The following is an 18,973-nucleotide window of genomic DNA, read 5'->3' on the forward strand; positions in this document are numbered from 1 at the left end:
ATTTGTTTAGTTCACTGAGGGCACTGGGAAACCTACTACATGCCTTGTGGAATGCAAGAATATAAACAGGAAATGAGTACTCAGTAATTATTTGAAATAATCATAATTAAGCAAGAAAAGTTAAAACTTTCTCTGCACATCATAACATGGCCCCCATTCTCTACAAATATAAAATTGCTGCCACTTTGGTTCTTCCAGCGCTGCAGGATCAGATAACACCTCTATGCAGGCAGAAAACAAGGATCTATACTCGCGGACAACTTTCTGTGGCAATGAAGGGAAAGCTACGGAGGCAAAGCGCACACAACTCAGAGCGCTTCTGAAAAGAGTCCCACGTTTTAATCCACATTGGTTTAGGCTGGGGAAGAGAAAACATAAACAGTTTATTAACAACAGTTAAATAGGACAGAACACACCACTGATCGTAAAATGTTACTTATCTTGCGGTTTTTCCCTTCCGCGTCTGGGCAAACGCGAAACCGTCGCACGTGGAAGCTGCGTCAATTCAGCGTCTGTTCCGAGCAACCAAAAGCACTGTGAAACGCTGCCAGACTACTTGGTGCGGTAACACATGTGCAGCATCCACGCGCCCGTAGCTTTCACTCCATTGCCACAGAAAGCTGTCCGCGAGTATAGCAATTTTCACTTGCACCCTAATTAACACACACAAATAAAAATTTGCCCGCACATCACTTCTGATATGTTGCCCTATTCTATAAACTTTGTGAATAATCTATTATTATTATTTGTTAAATTACGGTGTTTTACGTGCCAGAACCCCGATCTAATTATGAGGCATGCTGTAGAGTGGACTCCGGAATAATTTCGACCACCTAGAGTTCTTTAACATGCACTTAAATTTAAGTACACGGGTGTATTCGCATTTCGCCGCCATCGAAATGCGGCCTACATGGCCGGTATTGGATCCCGCGACCTTGTGATTAGCAGCCCAACCCCATAGCCACTACTAAGCAACCACGGCGGGTAATGATCTATTGCTTCAGGAAACCACGAAAGCATGCATGTTTTTGGGCACTCCGTGTTGCATAAACCGCTTTGCTGAAATAGGCCAGTGCCAACTACTGACTAGCCCCAAAGTTTGTTTCGCTAATCACAGGCAATCTTGGTCAGACCCAATTAATGAATTGAACCCAATGCTAGTTACACTGATTTGGTGAACGAACATGCTATGTGTATTAAAAAAACACAAATGAACAAACTTCGTTTTCTCTTTCCAGCCACAGCATCTAAAACAATCTTTTTGTATTTCACCTAATTAGGTAATTAGTCATTTACTTCTCAAATATTATAATTGGACAAAAAATGTAGGCCATAAGAAAATCGGAAAAATGTAGGCCATCCAGAGAAATTCTCGATCCATCTTTCTGTTGCTCTTACATGCTACATGAAAGCTTTCTTCAAGCTGGAAACAAGACCGCAAAAGCCAGCGAAAAGTTCCACGCGGCGCTTTTTTGTGGTTCGCGGGCTTTCTTTCAGGCTTGGAAAAAGCTTTCGTGTAGTACGTATTGAGCAACAGAAAGCTCGATGGGTTCCATGGGTGATCGACTGTGATCAAAGTCAGGCATTGTTGCGGCGTTGGTTTGTGGCGTCGCAGTTGGAGGCTGTTGCTTGGTTCACTGGGTAGCAGCGTCACCTGCATACGTCGCTTTCGTTAGTTTCCCTGACGAGGGCTCGGGGATCGCCCTCTTGCTCCATAGGCGTACGCTGGGGGCGACAGGAGGTGGCGTGAGAGTGATGGTGACCTGTAGCGAAACTGGGCTTGCCCTTCCATTTCTCTCAGGTAGGCGCCTCGACTTTACGCGACCGCTGGCCTGGGTGGGGTCGTGGTGCATCGATGGTGAACCCATGCAGGCCCATCTGGCGATAAGGGCAGGTTCGGAGCACGTGGCCGGCTTCCCCACAGTGGAAGCATAATGGGCGTCGATTTGGTGTCCACCAGAGATCAGACTTCCTCGAAGTGGCTTCTTGATAAGCCATAGGTCAGCTGTGCAGCTGCGGTCGTGGTAACGGTGTGTAGGATTGGGGACGTGGAAACAACGTATATGGATCACTCCGTGGAACTAGATGCGTCTGGCCAAGGGTAGCATCAGCATAAGTCATCACTACGTACGGTGACGACACCGGTTCTGGTTGCAGGACTGTCTGGGTTGGCAATGCTGTTCCCAGGGCCTGATGCAGCTCGTCGCGAACGATGCTTGTCATAGCTGCGACTTGTGGGGTAGCCGCAGGGAGCAGTTCTGAAGTTCTTCCTGAATAGTCGCACGAAGGCTATTAGCGTCGAGTGCATTCGCATCAGCGTTGCCTGGAGTAAGAACTGGCAAGTCATGCTTGTACTGCCTGGCTCGTAGCTCAAGCGTTTTTTCAATGGTAGCCACCTTCGTTACAAACTCTGCGATTGTCTTTGGCGGGTTGCGAATGAGGCCGACGAATAGCTCTTCCTTCACTACCCACATCAGGTACTGCAGCTTCTTTTCCTCAGTCATATCGGCGTCCACGTGTTGGAAGATATTCTGCATTTCCTCAACGAACACAGCTACGGGCTCATTGTGGTGTTGCTGCCGGGCTTGAAGTATGGCGTTTGCATGCTCCTTTCGTTGGGCGCTCGGAAATGTCGATGCCAATCCTCTTCTAAAGAGGTCCCAAGTCTTCAGTGTGGTTTCCTGGTTTTCGAACCATGTGCGAGCGGATGCTTCGAGTGAGAAACGGGCATTTCTCAGCTTTTCCTCCTCCGACCACTTGTTGTACGATGCGACCCTCTCGAACGTGTTGAGCCATTCTTGCGAGTCCTCGCACGTGGAGCCACAAAACTTTGGAGGATTCTTCGGTTGTTGAAAAGTGACTGTAGCGGGTGCAGCGGCATTGGTCATGGCTGTAGCGGAAGGGGCTTCCACATGGCGTTCAGGGTCACGCAAGAGTCCGTACTCCGGGGGCAGTCCCTGGCGTCTACGGCTGGTCCGAATTTCTCCCGTGCCTCCTTCCTTAATGACTTCGGTGCGGTCGTCGTCGCGTACTGGGCTGGCTTCTCGGCTTGACGGGGGTGTTCCAACCATAAGCGCCTCCACCAAATGTCACGTTGAAGTGATGGTTTTTGTCCGTAGGCACAGGGACGAGGCGACTTGGAAGTAAATAAACTTTATTTGGGCGAAGTTGAGCCCATTAGAGAACTTCTAGCAAAAGCTATTTGGCGGCGACGAAAACAACTTGTGCGGTCGAGCGTCGGCGAAAAGAATGCCAGCACACTCGCCAGTTCGGTATTTATAACCGCGTCGCCAAACTTACTAGCGCACGAACACCCCGCAGCATTCCTGCACGCACATCAAATGCATCTCCAACGCACTATCAATGCGATGCTGAAAACTAGGTTAAGCGGTGCTGCGCAAAGCAACGGACACCAACAGAAATAAACGCACGTGGCAGTATTTAATGGAGTTTATTAATTAAGAATAACTAATTATGTACTTAGGCGAAATACACAAAATAGTTGGACTTACTCCGAGTGATGGCAAACAACATTAACTTGGTTTTGCCCAGTTACGTGGCACTAGTGTATTTTCGAATTTTGTCCCAAGTTATGTGTGTATAAGCACATGCAAAAGTTAGCACTGAAAAAAATTAATTATTCACGGTTTATCATCAAACAGCTATGTCAATGCCAACCAGGTGTATAGATCTTTTTTCTCATGTCCTCATTTTCTTTAGCATTGTTCTTCAGTCATGCAAAACACAGTAGGCTTGATTATGCATACAAACTTTATTAAGTCACAGTTATAAAAGCAACACTAAACACTTTGACACAGTACGAGACAATAGGGTCACTTTCATGGCTACAGGTGACCAAAAAGACATCACACAGGAGCAAAAATTTGTCACACCTGTGTCACCTTAATTAAGAAGCTAATGGGCATACAATACAAGACAGTACCCGGGGATTTAAGAAGGAACACAGTATCACAATGCGAAGAGATGACTTCTCTCTGAACACCAAAGGTGAACACAACTGGTGATAAGGGCTATGAATAATCTGCGAGTGCAGACCTTCAGGTCATTAGGAACAGTGAACCAAAACTTCAGATCTCAAAAAACGACTCAGCTAGATAGCAAGAGCTACAAAGGTTGATGTGCATGCATCCACTCCAAGGCAAGGTACTGGTCACAATGTTGAGGCAGAATTCAAATTGCATACTGCACTTAGTCTACCAATTTATGACCACTTGTGGCATACTGATGCAGTGCCATGGTATAGCCGGCACAATGAATGTGGACAAGGATGACAACAGATACCAACAAATGCTACTACCAACTCAAGTTTATTTTGAGCAGAAAAAAATATTTATACAATGGCCACTCGTGCACCATACATACGAAATGCACTAACAAGGACTTGACATGAAGCAGTGTCCAAAGCAAGTTCAGCGGTACACAAAGAAAGAGACATATCACTGATGTATTTATCGCCATATTTAATATTATAAAATGCCTCCAGTGTATTTCTTGCAGCAGCGTTATTGCTCCTGCCCAGAATTTTTCATCCTCAAATCACTGGAGGCATTTTATATCCCCTTCAGGCACGAATTAAATCTGGCAATGAAAAAAATATATTATCATTTTCGGCTCTTCATGCTTCAATAAAAGTCATTAAAAGATGGAAACATATACCCTGAAGGGGACATTAAAAAATATGGTGATAAATGAGTCTGTGATACATCCCTTTCTACACCCTCGCTTGTTACCTCGCCCTCCTGCCTTACCCTCTCTCCCCTTTTGAAGAACCATACCTGTATATACTGTGCTGAGGAGAGAATATGTTGCCTTGAAAAAGACAAGTCCACTTGCTGAAATGTTGGCTCCTGCTCTCACCTTGTTCTCATGTTCATGATCATCTCTTTCTTTGTATGTCACTGAATTTGCATATTTAGAGTCATGTTTATTTATTATTATTATTTTTTATTTACAGGCTACTACAGGCCAATATTTTAGGCCCAAGCAGGAGTGGAGAGCATAGGTTTAGACTCAGAAACAATGTATGGAAAGGCCACATCAGTGATTCAACACCGCATCACGGTATATCCTTGTTAGCACATTCTGTATGCATGATGCAGATTTGCTCACTTCTTGCATAGATATTCTTTTTTGCTCAAAATGAATTTCAGTTGGTAGTGGCATTTGTTCATGTCTGTTTTTGTTCTCCCTTGTTTGCATTCTTTGCACCGGCTGTACCATGACACACATACTCTGTTTCAGTAGTTCCGCGCAGCAGAGCACCAACTCACCCAGCAACAGGCTTTGCTAGGTTGATGCAATGCATGAGCAAGTCGTAACTGATGGAAGCTCAAAGAAAATAAGAACTAGTAAAGTCAAGTCAAAGCCGGTAGCAGTACACACATTGAAATGAGCTACAAAATAAATACAGACACAACGAATAATAGGTCACAGCAAGTTGCAGTCACTGCAGCAGTTACTGTGTAAGTAAGAATATTCACAACAGTGCCCCTTCTGCAATACCAGGTGCGCGAGGTATTTGAGGGCCCACCATAGACTGACATTCTTGTTCTATCTGTCTAGGTGCTTAACTCCGACCACACCAACCCCTTCGTCACCTATCTAGCACATACATTCCTTACACTCTCGCAAAGGAGATGAAGCCGCACATTGCCTTACATGGTGACCACAGCTACATAGATCACCACCAGAATTCTTGATAGTCGCAAAACCCCTTTGTTTTTAGGGTGAGATGAGAGTTTGTGGTCAATTATCATCTCTGACATAGACAAATAAGCGCTGCCACTGGTCAGACGCTATTCAGACGGCTGAGTTTCTCCAACGGGGGAGGCCACGATGACTGTGAACCCTGAAAAGCTGATTATGCCCATTGCCGAGCAGCTTGGGGTGCCAGATTCAACAGTCAAGCTTTCTGCGCACGATGACAATATGTGCCACTCTTAATTAGTGAATTTGCTTAATCCCTTAGCACCTGTGCAACCCAAGAATGTCTGGTTCTGAACTTCTGCGGCCACGTCACTCTCAGCGTAGTGTACTAGTTTTGATTATCAAAAGCTGTACACTGCTGTGTATGGCAGACATCACTAAGAGAAAGCCTAACAGCCACATAATGATAAAAACCTGTTACAGGCTGCTATATCTGAACCAAGTATGTAGCCATTATCGAAACTTAGTTCAGTAATTGAGGCTGAAGATGGTTTTTTAGCAGCCTCAAAAAAAAAAAAAAGAAATAAAGAAAGGAAAAAGAAAAAAAAACAGCAAAAGAAACGCTGTAAAATATTTTGAATGGAGATATTGAACTTTGTCTGAAATATTGCTGTTGTTCCGGAGGTCGTCATTATGTGTCATCAAAACCTTGCGCACCCAGTGTAACAGAGGCAACTTTACAGCTACAAAAGCTAAAAAAAAAAAAATGATTTTTCTCACATTCTACTATCACATAAAACCAACTTTAGGCTCAGAAAACCAAAAACAGGTACAGATGCTGACTTACAGATAGATGTACAGTATTGTCCACTATTAAAGGGAACACACAGTTAGTATTCTGCCATCAATTGTTGCCAACATATATTCAGACAGATTTTTTATGTATACATGTCGAATTGATTCCATCGGCCACTTCTTTCGGGTAAAAGTCAAGAAACGTTCCAGTTATGGCCTTATTAGTTGCTAGGTGTTCCCTTTAACAGTGCACCATACTGTACAACGGACCTTTCCAAAAAAGTGCACTGCCACATTGGCCTGGTAGCCACATTCAAACTGTCTCGAGAGTAAGGCTTAACAGAAGTTGGAGCCTATTGCTTTTGTGCACATTATCAAATGCAATAGCCCTTTCTGGCCTCGCAGTCTCATTCAATGTAAATCAATGTTCTGTTTTTTGTTTCTTGCCCTTTAATCTTGTTCCAATCGTGGTGTCCTTCAGTGCTATTGAAACAGATCGTCATCATCATCATCAGCCTATTTTTATGTCCACCGCAGGACGAAGGCCTCTCCCTGCGATCTCTAATTTCCCCTGTCTTGCGCTAGCTGATTCCAATTTCCACCTGTAAATTTCCTAATTTCATCACCCACCTAGTTTTCTGCCATCCTCGACTGTGCTGACTGGGAGCTTACCACTGTCATTGAAAAAAAAAAAAGTGTACAATTATTGCATTCTACCGGTGCTAACATATGAGGCAGAAACTTGACGGCTAACAAAAAAGCTTGAGAATAAGGTAAGAACTGCACAAACAGCGATGGAACGAAAAATGTTAGGCGTAATGTTAAGAGACAGGAAGAGAGTGGCGTGGATCAGAGAGCTAACGGGGATAGCTGATATTCTTGTTGACATTAAGAGAGAGACATGGAGCTGGGCAGGCCATGTAATGCGCAGGGTGGATAACCGGTGGACCATTAGAGTTACAGAATGGGTGACGAGGGAAGGGAAATGCAGTTGAGGATGGCAGAATTGAAACAGATACCAGAAGAAAAATCAGCCAGTCTTTACCAGCAGCAGTATTGCAGTGTTAGTACCACTGTACTAGACTGTCTAGACAGCTACAAATAAAATAAGTGCTAAACACTCCGCCATACCACAAATTATGATGGATGTGCTTTTTAAGTTGTGCATAGGCAGCACCTATGAAGCACAAAGCTGAAGGTGCCCTTTTGAACAAAAAAAAAAAAAAAAGGAAGACATTAGCAGACTGTCAATAATGGTGGAAGGCTGCTGAGTATATGTGTTGCCTGTTTCAGAACTAGTCTGAATAAACTTGCTTAATGCAATCTCATGTCCTCCGGTGTCCTTTCACCATTGGAAGATTCCCTAGGTTGTGGTCAGAGACAGATAAGTGAAGCTTTTTTGTGAGCAGAATTTATTTTTCATAAAGCTTGACGAAGTATTAGTAAAATTATAGAACAAGTCTGAATTCGTAATCTTAACAGAAACTTCAAGAGCTTGCGGGTATAAAAACAACCCAAACACTTGGCAAGTTTTCATTGTTCAAGTTATTGGAGGCAAAAGAGCTTGTTCTGTTTGTGTTTTTGTCTAGGCAGAGCATAACAAAGTTGTTCTAATTTTTTCAAATAATTTTATAAACTTGAAAATTCAATTTTACCATAAAAAGAAACAAGACATCCAACACGAGCTGAAGTTGAAAATTAAAATTTTGAAACTTTCATAACTAAATGTCGTTTATCAACACAGCATGGTAGAATATAAAACAAACTCATGAAAGTTCAAATGACTGTACTATTTTGAAAATATGCACACATATAAGAACAGAAGGAAACCTCAATAGCATGTGATGCAGCGAATTGCAAACCCTACTCCCAGGCTCCCTCGTAGCCGCTAGTGGGCAGGCATGACTTTCTAGAAAGGTCCGTGGCAAAAGGTCAAGGAAAGTTATCACAATGAGAGTTTGTAAATCGTCACACATAGAATTCAGTGGCAACAGCACTGCCCCATCTTAAACTTCGAATACTGTAATAATGTCACCAGTGTCACGACTACGCCTGCACACAGTTTCAAACAAATTAAAATCACAAAGCCACACTGTGCTAAGGCATATTGCGCAGTAGGTACATATATGGTAACAGCTGAAAGGTGAACATAAAAGTTATCAATCACTAGTGATCGGTCAGTGCGTTTCCCTTTGCTGTCCTTCAAAAAGCAACACTAATTAATTACACAAATAACATGACCAGTAATTAATTGAGCGGCAATCGTAAGAGCCATTGTGGCCACAAAATACACATGCAAGTTATATAATAATGGATCAGACTAATAAATACTCGTAGACCGATCTTACCACAAGTCTCACTGTGTCATCGCTGCTACAGCTGCTGCAGTGAATGCCAGTAATTAGGTCATGGCAAAAGGCACGTAGGTCAACATTTTTCCGCCTTCTTTTTCACTATTGCAATTTAGCCAACTGAGATCTCAAGATCAGGAGGCAGGAAGGCAAGAATGAAATGATTGTACAATAAGAGCAAGTAGGAGCCCTAACCTCCTTCAAAAATTCACTGGGGAAATCCACGACATTCCCCTCAAATGTCTTGAACCTGAGAGCAGTGGGGAAAGCAGTGTGAACTGCGTAAATCGTGGTGTTTGCAGCGGAGGTGTGCACACACTCTAAACATGGAAAGATCGGTCTTTGCATTACTTGAGCATCACAACATGTTGACTTCAAGGACACAGCCAACCATATGGTTCCAATATGCTACAAGCAAAAGCTGAACATAAAAACATTTTGTGTGTTGCTGTTAATCAGGGCAGAGGAAACAAGGCACTGTTCACTAAACCTGGCATCAACTGTGCTGCACATTGAAAGGGAAATCAAGATACGGGGCAGAGCACATCGTCAACGCTAAGGTAGCGCGCAATTGCGCGCCAGCAGTCACTATTCAGAGAGTCCAGCTGTGTGTGCTTTGCAGGATGGCATGTAACGGAATTCTGGACAACTCCTGTGATAACTAAATAGTAGTCCCTCAAAAAGTGCAGAGCTGAGATTACAGCTGCAACTGCCTCAGCTTCAGTTTTCCCAGAGAGTTTTGCTACGTAATCAAGCTGACAAGGTTTTCCAGCAAACATCTCAAACCCTTCTGCACATAGTCGGTCTGCCTTGTGCTGGAGAATGAAATCAACCGCACGGTTCAGAGCACCCTTGTTCCTTCGCACGGCCTCAAAGGTGGTAAAGCTCTCATCAGTGCAACGCAACTTGGGGGCTATTACAAACTCTACAATCGAACTGTTCCTCCACATTCCTTTCGAAAGCTCCTTCACAAATTCAGTACTGAAACTAGAGTCAGAGTAGAAGGCAAGTGCACTTACTGTTGTGTTGTGAGATAGGAAATATGAGAGATCTTCAGCAGTTTCGAGCCTGCTGATGGCATGAACAGTGATGGTCGCCACAGTTATGCTTCTGTTTGCCACCAGAGCATGCATAAGGTCATGAAATTGACCCCCCTCATCATGTTCAACTCCAAGCTCCACTGTTGTGATGTAATGTGTAGCCTTCAGCATTTCACAGACAGCTGCACCCTTAGCTCCGGCGTCGCCTTCAAGGCAAGTCTTAAAGGTGTGAATGCGCTTGCTTATACTAATAGCTTGAAGAAGGGGCCTGAGATTTACCGCCGATATGTGTGAAATAGCTGGCAAGCTCAGTTCTTCGGGGCACAATTCAGGGCACACCACAACAGCTGTCAAACCTGGGATATCAGGCTCGCTCCAGGGTAGCTGCACGCGGCCATAGTAGTTGTCCTGAGCCAAGCACTTTGCCAAGAATACCCTGAAAAAGAATTGCACCAGCAGGTATTTATAAAGGTAGAACCTGACAGACAAACACAGTCACACGCTTCAAGCTGAAGCCTGAGGACTTGGAAGCATGACATCTGAGGTCTCAATTACATGCTAACAGAAATGTGCCAGCCAGCCCACCAAGCTGTTTTACTAATTACATGCTGTTGACACCAAATCCCCCCCCCCCCCCCCTTTATTTTGTAGCTGTAAACAGAACAGTCCTTAAATTTGTATTTCTGCAATACCAGGGGCTGTACCAACCAACAGCTGTCGCCAACTGCTAGACCCCAATGAAGTTAGCTGAGCCCTTTGAAGTCTGTTCTCAGGCAAGCTTCTGCAGCCCAATCGTCTAGGCTTTTTTGTTTCCTTCCACTTCGTACTTACTAGATTCGAAGTTATGCTTTACCAAATTATCAAACAAGAGCAGTGGAAATCTAGACAACTCATGGCATGAAATATTAGCAGAATCATTGAACTAGTTGGTGGGTCATAATTAAAAGAAATTTATAGCGAGAACTATTCATGGGCGGCCGTCCTGTCCCTGTGTTCTTTGTCCTCATCTAGAGTGCACCGTGAATTTCTTTGAATTGTGAAATACTGTGCTCCAGGTGCAGAAAAACTGCTATCTGTCGAAAGCACTGCCATTAAACATGAGCACATCGGCTACAGAGTCCTCACACTTGGCTGCTCTAAACAAGCGAACAGCAGCTTGTGGTGCATGTTGAAAAGCACGCTTGCACCTTTTTTTAAATCTATTTTCACAAGATAACTCATCTCAGTTTTCATCTTGTTTTGCAATGTCCGCTTGTCATAGCTTCTCGCAATCACGGTCTCAGAAGTGGAATCATATGTACGACTTTTCTGCTTTCAATGGGTATGATATGCAGAGAACATATTTACAACAAATGTCTATGACTGACAGAACAATGTCCTAGCAAAAAAAAAAATAAAAAATACAACAGAAGAGTCCATGCTATTTTTTCTTTTTTTTATTAGTATAAATCAGAACCAAGTATACTCACAGACAACTTCTTGTGGCAAAGAGGGGAAAGCTAGAGGGGCGGAGCTTTTGTATTGCGTTACTGCACCAAGCAGTAGGGCAGCGTTCAGCGCTATTGGTTTCTTGGAGCAGATACTGAATCAGCCTAGCTTCCATGTGTGAGGTCACATTTGCCCAAATACGGAAGAGAAAAGCAGAAAAATAAGTAAAATTTAATACTCAGTGGTGTACTTTGTCTTATTTTGCTGTTGTAAATAAGTTGTTAAAGCTCTCGCTTCCCCAACTTAAACTAATGTGGATGTTAACAGCGGACATTATTTCAAAAGTGCGCTTAAAAAAAATTAAATTCTGGGTGCTATGTGCCAAAATTATGGTATGATTATGCGGCACGCCGTAGTAGGGGACTCTGAATTAATTATGACCACCTGGGGTTCTTTATCGTGCACCAAATGCACGGTACATAGGCAGTTTTGCATTTCGCCCCTCTCAAAATACAGCCACTGCGGCCGAGATTGGATCCTATGCCATCAGGCTTAGCAGCACAAAGCCAAAGCTACTATGCTACCACAGCGGGTTAAGAGTGCTTACTTGTGTAATCTTTGCAACCGGAACTTTCTATTCATTGCCACAGAAAGTTGCTTGCGAGTATAGCCAAACTTTGCACTATTGTCCACTTCAGGTTCTACCAAAGAGGGGTGGTCAAATAGTAATTTTTGAGACCAAATCAAATACGAATCGAACAGTGCTAGAAGTGAATCAAATCCCACTGAATACCTTTCAAATAAAAGACGTTTTCACCATTAATATAGAACGATGTTCATACTCTATAGTATTCATAATGTTAGCAAGCTTTTGTCATAACATTGTACGTTATGAAGTCTGGTTTATTAGAAGTTCAAAAGGAGCATTAAAAATAAATAAGTGGTTTGTTTGCGGACTCTTCGGAGAGTGCGAACGATTGCAATTTAGGAGGAAATGTCTCGCTCTCTGAGGAACGTAACTTCTTGCGTTTTTTGTCTCTGTGGCTGCCAGTGTGATATTTATCACACATTTACTCCAATTTCATGTTTCAGCACGTACCCCTTGAGGATTTACACCATCCAAAAACTGTTAGAAAAACTTTAATATTTACAAACACTTACTATTCGATTCGAAATCGAATAAAACGTTACTCCGAGTCATTATTTGAAATTTTCTAATACTCACACACCCCTGAAGATTATACGAGGGGAAGTCAAAAAGTAAACGGACTTGTGCAATTTCTCACACTAGGGTTTGGTAACACTGCTAGTATCCAGCGCTGAATTAGTGCTGTCTGCAACACTTCTATGGAACGTGTCACTCTTATTCCTGCATTAGTCGTTACAGTGTAGCAGAGCGTTAAACATGGCAGCTCCATTGTCTATCTGCACCAAGGAAGAAATGAGGGCAGTGATTCGCTTTTTGTTGCAGAAGTTGTTTTGTTTGTGGAAATTATTCGTCGAATGCAAGCACAGTATGGTGACAGTTGTTTATCGCGAAGCAAGATCTACGAACGGATAGAGTGTTTCAAACAGGGAAGAACTTCTTTATGTGATGAGGAAAGATTGGGCAGGCCATCAATATCAATGGCTGAGGACAATTTGAATGTCGTTGAGGGTATGGTGATGGAAAACAGACGAATAACAGTGGACGAAATCGCCAATACATTACATATCAGTCATGGTTCAGCGTATTGCATCTTAGACGACAGGCTAAATTTTCGGAAAGTGTGTGCAAGGTGGGTCCCGAAAGAATTGTCAGCGCAGCATAAGGCACAAAGGTTGGACATCTCTCATAAACATTTGGCCCGTTATCGGCGCGAGGGAGCTGGATTTTTACAACAAATTGTTACTGTAGACGAAACTTGGGTACATCGTCACGAACTGGAAAGTAAGGCTGCGAGCATGATTTGGAAACACTCATCATCACCAGAAGTTAAGAAATTTAAATGTCAACCATCAGCTGGTAAGATTATGCCAAGAGTATTCTGGCACATGGAAGGTGTGGTAGCCATTCATTTCACCCCAAGAGGCGAAACTGTGAACAGTGAGAACTATTGTGATGTGTTGCAAACTAAACTGAAACCTGCAATCAGATCCAAACGTCGTGGAAAACTGCGAAAAGGTGTCATCCTGCAGCAAGATAACGCTCGGCCACATTCTGCCAAACAGACGGCCGAAACAACAAAGGAGTTGAGATTCGAATTGCTGGTACACCCGCCATACAGTCCAGACCTGGATCCAAGTGATTTTCCTGTTTGGGCCATTGAAGGAAGTGCTCAGGGGAAGATTTACAACCGATGCAGAAGTCATTGATGTGGTGCAAAATTGGTTAAAGGTGCAACCAAAAAATATTTTTTCCGACGGAATAAAAAAACGTGAAATTGGGCAAAGTGCATTGAAGGGCAGGGAGGTTACGTAGAAAAATAATGTGTGTTTCAGTTTTGCATCATTAGAATAAATGTACCTTTTCTCAAAAGTCCCTTCCCCTCCTATTAAGTTGCTTGGCAATTATTATAAATGCTGCTTTAAAAATGAAACAATGTTTGGAGACATGTTTGGAGAGGATGAGCACTGGGACACCCTCCATGAATTTCTTGATATGGTCACAGCCCATTTTTGGTTTCGAACCATCAAGTGTGCACAGTTGAATTGAAGGAAGGCCTTGTACTAAAATTCTTGTACGGTTCAATCCAGAAATACAAAATGGGGACAAGACTAGGAAAGATACCCCACTAGTAATCTTACAGCATTAATCGCCTCACTGCTCCTCCTGCAATTGAATGCACATGAGAGAAACCGCCTTCACTAGAGAAAAAGAAAGCTGTGCTTACAAAGTTAATTTTACCCCCCATACAGAAATACGCACTTCGCACAAAGCATACACAATGTGCAGTTGAAGCTGTACAATTCAAACTGTTGTGTAAACCCTTGTCAAAGGAACTGAAAATGTATATGAATGCCTTGTGCCCTGTATGCTACTCTTGATGCTGAACGCTTACGCATGTGAGTTATAACACCAATGCAAAGTTCTGTTTACTTATGAAAAAAAAAAAAATATTTGCAATGTCCTATTCCATACTCCCAAGCTGACAGAAAATTTCCATGTTAAGCCAACACCAAGAGAAAAGTTGAGCAGTATAAGTAAATCATACTGCTATACCAAAAAAGTTACTCGTACCATAAGAGGAAGCTTGGTAACAGAAAAAAAGGCAAGACCGAAAGACCGGTGGCCAACGCTGCATTCAAGTTCCCACATCTTCTCACCATGCCACAAATGTCTGACGGCGTCTTCTCAGACCAAATTAATTTTTTATCGGTAGAGATGGACTACAATGTATTTTAAAGGTGCCCAAGACTGAACTTAGCAAGTTTCGAAATCCTTCACTGCACTACAATGGCTGAAATTAGTTAACAGAAATTAGTTTGCAATCCGCAACGTCAAATTGATGTACCGGTGCGGGGTTTTCATGGCGACATTCAAGAAATTGAAGTTCAGGCTTCATTTTCTCTCCCGGTAATCAATATCTTACCACAATAATAACGAAAATAGAATGTTAAAAGAATATTTTATCAGTCTAAGTGGACTTGGTGTTGCTCTTTAGTGTCCCTTTAACTGAACGCATTGTGAGTGCATGTTGGCACAGTATCTGGACCAGTGAAGCACATAATGATAAGCATGCTATTATTGCATCTTCTTACGTGCCTCTACCTACCTAACGCAGTTATTAACTCCCAGTGCTAAATGAGAAATTTGGTCACTCTGAAAGAAAAATGAGAGCAAAGAGAAGTAAAGCGAATACCTTTCTTGCATGGAAGAATCAAAGCTACCAAATGTCAGTTTTTTTAGAGTCTTGTTCACAGCCAGTGCCTCGCAGAGTTGTTGTACTAGTGCCATGGGTAGCTTGACAGTCATATGAAGCTCTTTCAATGTGGTGTTTATCATCAGTGCTCCTGCCAAGTGCGTCATGCCGGAAGCACAAAAGATAGAATCCTCAAATTCCAGGGTACGAAGGCAAGTGTTGTTTTCCAATGCGAATGCCAGAGCTTGTCCGCTGGTTTCATCAATAATACCCTCTTTAAGCTGCAGTTTCTTTAAGGTAGTGTTGCTTCCAAGCGCAGTAAATAAAGCCTTCGGTGAGCAGCTCATATCTGTGATGTGCATGGTCACTTTTGTCAAAGACTTGCAGGCGTTGATGGCTTCTGCCAGTGTGGTCAGCTGCTCATCATTTACGACAGAACAAACACTGACTTTCTTCAGGGTGTTCGTCTTGCACAGAAGTTGTGCCACGGAGTCGGTGGTCGGGATGCGACTGCCAATCTTTAAACATGGGTAAAACGTCAGTGACTCGCAGTTGATTAGAAACTGGAGCGCACGGTATACATTCCTCGGTAGAGTTGCAATGAGGATCTTGACTGTTTTGAGGGTGCTGGCATTGCGTCGTAGCAGCGCTTCCAGTTCTAATGAAAATTTGAAATTGATCTCGGGACAATCAATCACGAGCTCTTCGAGACCAGCGACAGCATGGAGGCCTTCGAATACGTGCACGTGGTGCTTTGGAGCTTCGTCGGGAGTTTCTTCGGGGGTTTTGGAGAGTACAAGCTTAAGGCTGCGGATGTTGAAGATGGGTCCGTCTCGCAACGGGGCAGCCAAACGAATGGGGTAGGACTTTTCGTTCGGATTGTCAGCGCAGTCGGCGTTGCTGGGAAGCTTCCGAGAGAACAGCTTACACACGTCGATGCAACAGTGGCGCTCAAGAAGCCGTGTAAGTAGGCACGAAGACTGGTTGAAATAAACACTGCAATGTTTTTTGTAGGCCTTAGCGTACGGCATTGACTGCAAACTAACCTTGCCAGGTTTGTGCTCGACAAGTTCGAAACCAAGGTCGTGTAGTACTCTGTTCCATGGACACATTTCGACGCTCAGCCAACACCTTTGTCCAGATCTCCCCGCAGAGCAAGGGCGATCGTAATACATTAGCTGCTCCAGAGTGGCTTTCTCGAAAACTGGCACATACACACTTGCATTACTCGAGCTGTTGTAACTGTCCAGCGCTGCTTCACCTTCGCCTGCCCATTTTTTTGCCAACGGCGTCGATGCCACATCGAGATTGTCGCAGGGGGCTTTCCTCGTAGTTGCCATTTCAAGGCTGCCGTTAGGAGACTTCACACATGCGCACTTCTTGACGTACGATTGATGGCACTGCAATAACGCGTACAAGCGTTGAAAAATGACATGCATGTAAGGACGACGTCCGTCAGGGAAGACCACGCTCAGTGAACCATCTGCCTCTACGAGTTATTCAGCAATGGCGTCCCAACAACATTGCATTCAGCAACGTCTCTCCAGAAAGCAATGCGACCACGGTGAAGGCGACAAAGCTGCACCATAGAATAAAGAACCAATAGGAATGGAAGAATGGAGGACAAATAGCAACAAATGCGCCAGCCAGCACTGTCAATGCCTTGGCACTGTCATAACAATACGGGTTGCCGTCCAGCCCGTACAGCTGCTGGCACTAGCTATGCGCCCTAAATAAAGGAAGAGCAGAAGGAACTAGGGATCAGGCAATTTTCCTTCCCGCATATCACTTTCGGCGCCCGCAATGGTAAAAAAAAGTGACCTTCGAGATTAAATTATGTTATTCAAGGAAGCTGTCGCTGAACGGGGGGATTTGCATATTGCACCTCCACCTCCGACTGCTTCATCGGAGTAACGGGTGCAAATCTCAAAGGCTTTGCTTTTACGATACAAAGAACAAAAAAAAAAACACTTGGCCACCATGTTTTGTACACTATCTATTTATAATATATTCAATATTGTCTTTACTCAGGCAGGGACTCGATTCTTTACTACACTCAGGAATCAGTTACATTTTTAATGCTATTAATGGAAGGGGCTTAAAAACATCTTTAACGGGGTACTTGGGTCTGCGAATCTCAAAGGCCACGCATCATGGCCTGTCGCAATCAATCAAAGCGTAACAGAGAACCATGGCCGCCGACTACTAAAAAAAAAAAAATGCAAAATACATACAAAGAGTTGTAATCTACACAAAGCGAAGTGTGAAGCTGTGTGTGAGTGCATAAAGAGTTTAAACACTAGTACACGCACGCACACATGCAGCCGAACATTTCGCCATGGAGGTAAAAAATAAAAAAAATAAAGTTTTTTTTCCTTCCTCCATGCTTTTCGCGGAGCAGTTTGTTTTGGATGGATGGATGGATGGATGAGGCTGAACCCTTTAAACCGGGCGGTGGCATACGCCACCTAGCCATGACTATTTAGAGAAACGAGATGGCGCTCACGGCGGCGCGCCATAACTCTCCTCAGCTACCGCGCACGAATACGAAACCATTACTGCTTCTGCCTTGCTTCTGTGCGATCAGCTGTCGGAAATGCAACTGAGTTTTTGCTAACACACTGTGCTCCAATCATGCTAGATTGAATCATGTGGATTGAAGACGTGTGCAGTAGTTGGCTGCAAAAATAGTGAGTGGCATGTTAAGGAATGAATCTGTGTGGCCGAGTTCGCGGACCGCTGCTGCAACTGTCCGAACGTGTTACCGGCACTTCGTGATGTACGGCTTTCCTCGAGGATACAGAAATTTGCTCATCCGCCAGCATTGCATCGCTAACCTTCAAAGAAAGGGCTTCAGCAACAGAACGTCGGCAAGAGTGAGTACCTACCACTCGTTAAACAATGACAAAGGGAGTAACGCCGCTTCCTGTCATAGTAAGGTTCGCGCACGTTATTATACGCATCTATCCCAAATGGCAGGAAAACTTACGCCCACTCTATCGCCGACGTATCAAGAATAAGTGAATGGGCGCACACTTGAATACATGCGCACTGTATACGCACACCTATGGCGCACGAATGGTCGAAGCTGAATGTTTTGTGACGGTCTACAAGAGTAAGCGAGTTACTAGCTGTAATATATATTTGCTACAAGGTATTACAATGTACCACTAACCCCACTAAAACGAAAGCTATTCTTTTTAGAGCCAGCTAGAAACAAACCTTTTCAGTTGGAACATTCAATCACTTATTTAGGCAAACATATAGAACTAGTTATTGAACACAAAATCCTTGGAGTAATATTTTCATGTCATTTGAGTTGGGATGCTCATTTTAATAACCTTCGAAACAAGTTTTCTGCAGTTGCCGGTGTGCTATCTCGCTGTAGAGCTTACATGCCAACAAAAGCCAAGCTACAAATTTATCATGCATTGTTCACCTCGCAATTTAATTATTGCAGTTTAGTATGGGCAACCACAACATGAACTAACATAAATAAAATAGTTACATTACAAAAGGCGCTTCTTCGACACATTGCTAATATCGAACCCCGATCAACAACAAAAACATTGTCACAAACATACCAAATCGTATGGGTAGATCGATACTACGAATATCGTCTTTTACAAATATTCTATTTTGCAAGGATAGAATGTAGAGATTTTCTTACATCGCTAGCGACCTTGCAACACCATGACATACCTGTGCATCTCAGAAACCCTGAACCTTGGCTTGTACCGCGCTTTCGCACCGAATTTAAGTTGCAATCTATTAAACACAATTTGCCGAAAATTCTAAATAATCATGTTCATGCTACTAATTTCTCTCGTAAAGAGTTGAAGATGTATTT

The 18,973-nt window shown here is 43.4% G+C and overlaps 1 protein-coding gene across 1 annotated transcript; it reads right to left on the reverse strand.

Moving 5' to 3' along the window:
* Positions 1-3,759: 3,759 nt before the first annotated feature.
* Positions 3,760-16,838, reverse strand: LOC119456192 (uncharacterized). The gene is made up of 2 exons (XM_037717819.2): positions 15,124-16,838; positions 3,760-10,289 (listed from the first exon to the last, which is right to left on the reverse strand). Exons 1-2 carry the CDS (start codon positions 16,560-16,562, stop codon positions 9,338-9,340), a joined length of 2,391 nt encoding a protein of 796 aa, XP_037573747.1. The 5' UTR covers positions 16,563-16,838; the 3' UTR covers positions 3,760-9,337.
* Between the last annotated feature and the right edge of the window lie 2,135 nt (positions 16,839-18,973).

Source organism: Dermacentor silvarum, chromosome 6, assembly GCF_013339745.2.
Source record: "Dermacentor silvarum isolate Dsil-2018 chromosome 6, BIME_Dsil_1.4, whole genome shotgun sequence".
NCBI lineage: Eukaryota > Metazoa > Arthropoda > Arachnida > Ixodida > Ixodidae > Dermacentor > Dermacentor silvarum.

Excerpts from the sequence above, each read along its gene's own strand:
- LOC119456192 (XM_037717819.2), bottom strand. The coding sequence starts at position 16,562 with ATGCATGTCATTTTTCAACGCTTGTACGCGTTATTGCAGTGCCATCAA. Across the intron at positions 10,290-15,123 it reads GATTCTTCCATGCAAGAAAG|GGTATTCTTGGCAAAGTGCT; the intron begins GTATTCGCTTTA and ends ATTCTTTTTCAG.